The sequence below is a fragment of the Lathyrus oleraceus genome, chromosome 6, assembly GCF_024323335.1.
Source record: "Lathyrus oleraceus cultivar Zhongwan6 chromosome 6, CAAS_Psat_ZW6_1.0, whole genome shotgun sequence".
Classification (NCBI taxonomy): Eukaryota; Viridiplantae; Streptophyta; class Magnoliopsida; order Fabales; family Fabaceae; genus Lathyrus; species Lathyrus oleraceus.
Window position 1 is genome coordinate 237,357,211 of NC_066584.1, and position 8,316 is coordinate 237,365,526.

At 36.0% G+C, this 8,316-nt stretch overlaps 1 protein-coding gene across 1 annotated transcript; it reads right to left on the bottom strand.

The window, feature by feature from the left end:
- Positions 1-658: 658 nt before the first annotated feature.
- Positions 659-1,090, bottom strand: LOC127094941 (uncharacterized). The gene has a single exon (XM_051033698.1). The coding sequence runs from the start codon at positions 1,088-1,090 to the stop codon at positions 659-661; it is 432 nt and encodes a 143-aa protein (XP_050889655.1).
- Positions 1,091-8,316: the final 7,226 nt, after the last annotated feature.

Genomic DNA, 8,316 nt, shown 5'->3' on the forward strand with positions numbered 1-8,316 from the left:
CCACTAGAGTGATGGCAGCAACACTGAACTAGTTCACATTATTTCAAATGAAAGCTACAAAAGTGTGGCCATTGAAAAAAAAGACAACAGAACCACAACAGTAATAACAGCTAGAATCCTTAAAAACTAGACAAATAATAAAAACTAAGGCTATGTCCGTTTATTTTAAATCAAACGGAATGGAAAGAAGCTGAACGGAACATGGCGGAATGGAACGGACTATATATGGAACAAAGCCATTGTCTCTTTCCACCCAAATCATCGGGTAATAAAATGGCGGTAAGTGATGGAATGAGATGAAATGCATTTCATCATGTTCTGCTCCACTCCATCCTAACGATTGAACATAAACTTATTCCATTTCATTCCGTCTCATTTCATCCAATTCCATCAATCCAAACATAACCTAATTAACAAGTCGAAACCACCATGAGGTCTAGGGTTTTATCAGGAACATTTATCTAAACAGCAACAACAATAATAACAACAATGGTTTATCCAACTGAACAACTCAATTCTCAAATCAATAACATGTATGAACATGACAGTATACAAAACAGCATAACTGTTTCAGAAAACGAAACAAAAATTCCTGAGAAAAAGTAAAGATTGTATTGTACAATTGTATGGATATAAACAGAGAAATACATGGAATGAATTACAGAAGTGCGATGAGGATGAAAATGAGAAGAGCAGCAATGAAAGAGTATTTAAGAGCAGCAACAATAATAGCAAAAGAGATAAACAAAAGTTGGCAGAGAACTTGAACACTTGCCCACGTGAGAAGACCCGTTAATCCAAGAGCAAGAACATTGTCAGGATCTGGGTCTAGAAGGTTACTCCAATTGAAACCAAAAAGAGGTCGTTTTTGTTCTTGTCCATTGGAAGAAGAGGGTGATTGTTGTTGTTGTTGAGAATTTCCCCCCTTTTCCTTTTCTTCATTGTTGTTGTTGTTGGATGATGCAAACAATGGAATTGGGTGTGGTTTTCGAGGTTTGAAGGTGAGGGTTATGGTGGAAAAGGTGAATCCATATCCGTGAGAAGGAATTGAGAGGGAGGGTATGAAATTGGTTAACCCTAACTTGCTCATACCGCTACTTTTACTGTAAAAAGGAATCAGAATGCGAAAGAGATAAACAAATTATAAGCATTTCTATGGTACTATATGATATTCACCATTATTTTCTCTCTCTCTTTTCTTTGCACAAATACATATACAAATAAACTAGGGTAATTAATTTCATCTCACCAAAATCATTGTCATTTTGGTATTGTCATTAACTATAAGTATCAATAGATATTGTCATAATAGTATTAATGTATATTTAGTTCCATGTTTTTTCATCTCTAAACATGTTTCAATTTCAATGAAATTAGAGTATATGTGGTCACAAATTTCTTTCATAATGGTTGGATTAAGATCGAATAATTTTAATTTAATTTAATTTTTAATTTGTGCTAAAAAAACATAAATTTGAATTTAATATGAACGATCTTAATCCAACAATGGTAGATTTGTCAAATGCGTGATTAGGGTAAACTTTTGATGGTAGGAAACTTTGGTCTATTTTCTAACTTTTTCACGTTGATTCTTGTTTTGTGTTACATTTGAGTTTCTGTTCAAAAATCAACTATATCTTATGAAATCTATGTGGAGTTGTGTATTTTATCCAACAGGATGACCCCTAACTCTTCAATCACCATTTTTTGTTGGTTAACTTATTAGATTTAATTATTAGATTTAATTCATATTTAAGTTTGTTAGATATTAGATTTAAATATTAGATTTGATTCATATTTAAGTTTGTTAGATATTAGATTTAAATATTAGATTTGATTCATATTTAAGTTTGTTAGAGGCTTATAAATAGGGTGTCAATCATTGTAACTTTTAATCCTTTTTGTAGCCATCATTCTCTGAATAAGAATATTTCCATTCATCATATATTCTACCTTTGCACCAACAATTGGTATCAGAGCTCCGGTTCGGATTCATTGGGAAACACGGGAAACACGGGAAACACGAGTGAACGTGAGGTCTTGTGTGTTTGATTTTGATTCTTAGATTCGTGTTGAATCTTGAACAAAATCTGATCAGAATTTTAATTCTGTGGGTTGGGAAACACTGTGTGAGAAATCTGAGTGTACTGTGCAAGGTAGAAAGATGAACGGAAACGGCAACATGAACACCAAACTTCCAGTATTTGACGGTAAAAACTGGAATCGTTGGATGATCCAAATGCGTGTACTGTTCGGTGCTCAAGATGTTCTAGATCTTGTCACTGATGGTTATGTTCCGGTAGCAGCAGATGCGACGGATGAACAGAAAAACACGCAGAAGGAAGTAAGGAAGAAGGATCAGAAAGCATTGTTCTTCATTCATCAATGTGTTGATGTAAATGTGTTTGAGAAGATTGCAGATTCAACGACAGCAAAGGCTGCGTGGGACACACTGGTTAGATGTTATGGTGGTGACGCATCAGTGAAGAAGGTGAAGCTTCAGTCCTTGAGAAAGCAATATGAGAATCTCAACATGAAGAATAATGAGAAAGTTTCTGAATACATCTCCAGAGTGATTCTAATCACTAATGAGATGAAAGCGTGTGGAGAAACTCTTTCTGAAGAAACAATCATGGAGAAGGTATTGAGATCCCTTACCTCTCAATTTGATTACATTGTGGTAGCAATAGAACCTTCCAAGGATCTGAGCACAATGAGAATTGAAGAGCTGCAGAGCAGTCTAGAAGCGCAAGAGTTGCGTTTGACTGAAAGAACTTCTGAAAGGGAAGTAGAGCAGCAGGCTCTGAAAACAACTTCTGATAGGAGGTATCAGAAGCAGTCAGAAGCCAGGAGAAGATCTGATGGTGGTCAGAAGTCAGAAAGCTCAACCTCTGATAGACAAAAGAATGCTCAGAAGGGAAAAGAGAAGTATGACAAGAAGAAAATCCAATGTTACTGCTGTAAGAAGTTTGGTCATTTTGCTAGAGACTGTTGGTCAAACAAGGAGAGAAAATCAGAAGAAGCAAATATAGCCAGAAGTTCTGATGACGAATCTGTGCTATTGATGGCCTCTGAATCTGACAATATGGATCTGATAGACTGGTGGTATATGGACACTGGCTGTTCAAATCATCTTACTGGAAACAAGAAATGGCTGGTTGACTTTGACTCTGAAAAGAGGACAAAGATCAGATGTGCTGATGACAAATATCTTAATGCAGAAGGTATGGGAAATGTCAGAGTGACTCTGAACAATGGGAAAACAACATTGATTCAGAACGTGTGGTATGTACCTGGCATCAGAAGCAATCTGATGAGTGTGGGACAATTAATTGAGAAAGGTTTTTCAGTTACCATGAAAGACAATCTTCTGAAGTTGTATGACTGCAATCAGAAGTTGATTATGGAGTCAGAACAGGGAAGGAATAGAACATTCAAGGTGAATGTCAGAACTGCAGACTCAGAATGTCTTAGTGCAACAAGTGCTGAGAAGGAGAGTGAGCTGTGGCACAGAAGATTTGGTCATTTGAATTTCAGAAGCTTAAAACATCTGAATTCAAAGAAGTTGGTACATGGAATTCCTGCAATTAAGAAGCCTGAAAAATCATGCAAAGTTTGCATGGAAGGAAAACAACCACGATTGCCATTTGCGTCAGAAACTGCTCCAAGAGCAAAACATGCCTTGGGAGTTGTACATTCTGATGTGTGTGGTCCATTTCCAGTAGCATCGATTGGAGGGAATAAATACTTTGTGTTATTTGTTGATGAATTCACAAGAATGACATGGGTATCCCTTATTAAGTTTAAACACGAGGTGTTTGATGAATTCAAGAAGTTCAGAATGAAGGCTGAGAATCAGAGTGGTCAGAAGTTGAAGATTCTTAGAACTGACGGTGGAGGTGAGTATAACTCCAAAGAGTTCCAGAAGTTCTGTGAGGAGAATGGAATTGAGCATGAGGTTACTGCTCCTTATACCCCTCAACACAATGGTCTTGCTGAAAGAAGAAACCGAACTTTGCTTGATATGGTGAGAAGCATGCTAAAGGAGAAGAAGCTTCCTCAGAAGCTCTGGGGAGAAGCTGTTGCCACTGCAACGTATGTACTCAACCGATGTCCTACGAAGAAGTTGAAGGAAATAGTTCCAATACAGAAGTGGACTGGAGATAAGCAAAGTGTTAGTCATCTGAAGGTGTTTGGTTCTGTTTGCTATAAACATGTTCCAGAAGCCAGAAGACAGAAGCTGGATGATAGAAGCAAAGTGATGATTCTGATAGGGTACCACAGTACAGGTGCATACAAGCTCTATTGTCCAGAAACCAATAAAATTGAATTCAGTAGAGATGTGATTGTGAAGGAATCAGAAGTTTGGAATTGGGATAAGTCTCAATCTGATTCTGATGTTAGAACCTCTGAAGAAAGGTCAGAGTTAAGAATTTCTGAAGACATTGATTCTGATTCTGATAGTGATTCTGACTCTGGAGAAGACTCTGAAGATGAAGGTGACTCTGATGACCCAGACTCTGATGGTAATCCAGATTCTGGTGGCAATTCAGACTCTGGAAATATGCCAGCCTCTGAAGATGGTCAAAGCTCTGGAGGAAGTCAACCATCTGAAGCTAGAAACTCTGAAGCTCAAGACTCTGAACAAGTTCAGAGACCACAAAGAATCAGAAACATCCCCAGAAGATATGCAGAATTTGACATGTTGCAAGACACTGAAGTAGACTCTGAAGGAGAAGTTATTCAGTGTGCCATGTTAGTAGACTCTGAACCCATAAGTACAGAAGAGGCTCTTAAGCAGAAGCTCTGGCTGAAGGCCATGAAAGAAGAACTTGATGCTATAGAGAGAAACAAGACTGGAAGTTCTGAACAAGAGATAGCCAAGTTCAAGAAAGTTCTGATGAATGAATTCGAAATGACTGATCTAGGCAAAATGACATACTTTCTAGGGATGGAGTTCAGATACTCTGAGAAAGGTATTATTTTGCATCAGCTCAAGTATGAATTAGAACTTCTGAAGAGATTTGATCTGAAGAATTGTAAGATTGCTGTTACTGCATGCCAAGCTGTGTGGATTCTGAATCTATTGCAGGATCTGAAGATTAAAGTAAACAAACCTCTGAAGCTGATGATTGACAATAAGTCTGCAAACAATCTTGCCAGAAACCCAGTGTTGCATGGGAGAAGCAAGCACATTGAGACCAAGTATCATTTTCTGAGACATCAAGTTCAGAGGGGAGTGTTAGAAGTTGTACACTGTAGCACTCAGAAGCAGTTGGCAGATGTTCTGACGAAAGCTATCAAGACTGATCAATTTCTCAGATTAAGGGATGGAATTGGTGTTACAAGTTTTGATGGAATATGAATTAAGGGATGGTATTAGATTTAATTATTAGATTTAATTCATATTTAAGTTTGTTAGATATTAGATTTAAATATTAGATTTGATTCATATTTAAGTTTGTTAGATATTAGATTTAAATATTAGATTTGATTCATATTTAAGTTTGTTAGAGGCTTATAAATAGGGTGTCAATCATTGTAACTTTTAATCCTTTTTGTAGCCATCATTCTCTGAATAAGAATATTTCCATTCATCATATATTCTACCTTTGCACCAACATAACTGACTACAACAAAATTTCATTTGTTTCCTTATTGCTCTTAACAACTATCATCAAATTCTCCTACTATTGGGAGCATATTTAAAATAGCCACATGTTCTTTATAAAGAACGTATGTGAGATTTTACAGGTGATATATTGCGACAATGGTCCTAGGTGTTTAGTGATTTTAGTAAAAAGTGTGTGAGATATTCTTCTTGGATCCTTCTGTATATAACTAATCAACGATATATTGGTCTTAGGTAACATGAGATCATGGGTGACTTCATCTTAAGTAACTCCTAATGAGTTATCTAGATCATGGGTGTGTCATTAGTTGCCTTATTCAAATTCTCTCTTTTTGATGATAACAAACAAAGGTATTTAAGAATAATGGTTGGTCAATTTAACTAACTTTCTAACAACAGGGTCTGAGGTTTGTAAGCCCTACCTGAATCTAATAGTTCAAAGGTTGAGTTTTATAAACTCCCTCTAAGTCCTATCCAAGTTATTTAAACTTATCTTGATAACATCATGAAATAATCTTCAGCTTTAAACCCAAAGAGTTCTGATATGGGTTTAGATAAATTTAAAAACATTCAAAATGCTTTTATCCTCTTTAAATACTCTCATATTTTTCTCCCTCTTTTATCGTCAACAAAAAATTAATTAAAACAGAATAGCATAGAGAGAAAAGATACTTAAGAAAAGAAAAAAAAATGTGTGGAAAGATTTTAATTTAGATAAAATGAATAAAAGCAACTTTTACAATTCTCCAAAAATTGAATCACAATTTTCAAAAGATAGAGAATTGGCTAGATTGGTTGAAAATGATTTCTTGCTTCTCGAGGCGGTCAGACATACTCCTTTCAGCTTCCAAGAGTCGGAAACATCATAAGTGATAATTGCACTTAAGAGCTAGAAAACCTAGAGTATCATGCATTAAATAGCATAAGTGATTAAACTCCTAAAAACAACGTATGAGATACTCAAGATGCTCTATAAAAGCATGAATCCATAGGTTGAGTTACCACATCTTCATCAAACTATTTCTCTTCTTCAAAATGAACACTCCCTCTAAAGGTACCAGAATTAGCGTCTCATCAGAAACAACTAAGGTTAAGGAGACCAGTACCACCACTGAGCATCAACATCTGACAAGTGAAGGAACCCAACCTTCTAGTCAAACACCTTCGCTGAAGCACTCAAGGTGATAAAGACTTCAAAGTCGAAGAGAAAGCTCAAGAAGAAGAAGAAGAAAAAGGTTCCAGCCAAAGTAGTCTTCTTTGATTTTGATGAGGAAGATGAGCCAGATATAGACTAGGAAACCTCCTTCAAAGCTCGAGGTTGGACTGATGATATAGACAAAATAATGTAGAAAAACATCTTGTAATATCAATCCACTCTTAATGAAAGTTTAATCAGTTTCTCCTTTTTGCAATGATACTCTTGTTAATTTCTCTTGATTCCTTTAAACGATCCATCGATAGATAAGTTTCATAAATATTTCATCCATTTAAGCCCAAAGTTAAGAAAAATAAGGAAAAAGTAACTATTTTCAATTTTACCAGAAGATATAAAAATTCCCAATAAATATAGCTTAGAGTTTGAAACACATAAGAAAATAAAACTGAAAGCTTAACAAACAAAAGTTAAAGTAAAAAAAAAATCATCATTAAATAAAATATGTTTATGGGATAAAAAATATGTTCTAAATCCTAAGCTTAGGGTTTCTTCAGAAGCTCCAGGATAAACTTCAGATCAAAACCTATTTCCTCTTGCTTAGCAACTAGGGAGCTGAGTTGAGCATCCACTAATTCTTGATGACTTGCATGGTTGAAAATCTGAGACCACATATCTTGAATCTGATTGCCCATATGAACTTAAGAATTAGCAATAATAGCAACCGAAGCTAATCTTGCCTAAAGTTGAATCTGCCTTTGATAACCAATAGCTTCTGATGAGAAGTTTCTCAGATTTTATATGACAGAGTCAACAGAGGATTTGAAAGCATCCCATCTTGCAGCATAGGCTACAAAATCCGTGATGACATGCCTATTAAGGACAAGATCTATGACCTTAAAGTAAATCTCTAAACTCTTCAGTTTGGGTAAGGATTGGGATTTGAATGTTTTAGTTAGGGTTAGAAACAGGTGAAGGTGAGTGATAAAGGAGGTATCTCTAGTTCTACAAAACTGTTATGTTCCAGCTTATGCCACAATGGCAGTCTCTTTGACTGAAGATAAAGGGTGAGGTTCATGATGAGGTTCATGTTGAGGTTCATGTATAGTCTCAGTTTGAGGTTCAGGCTGAGGTTCAGATTCACCCTCAGGTTGAGGTTTATCATATACAACATATTCAAACCTAAAAAATAGACTGATTTTGAGTCAGTTATTCTGAAGGACTAGAGGGTGAAAGGATTCAGAGGAAGAAAAAGTTGGGGATTTCCTAAGTAAAGCATAAGAGTTCAGACTTGAATTAAACAGAGGGTCCAGATATTCACCTGATGTAGCTTCAACAGTCAGAGGCTCTTCAGCAGAGAATCCTTCTTCAACAGTTTGATCCTTAACAACCATGTCTTCATCCACACAACCCTTTCTAGCATTAGCATCAGTTGTACAAACTTCTGGAACCACCTCAAAATCATCAATATCTGAAGACACCTTCAAGATCTTGAGCAAGTTGAACAACTTTAGGTGCACTAGTCATTGAA

Bases quoted from the DNA above. Each gene is read 5' to 3' on its own strand.
- LOC127094941 (XM_051033698.1), bottom strand. From the start codon at position 1,090: ATGAGCAAGTTAGGGTTAACCAATTTCATACCCTCCCTCTCAATTCCT.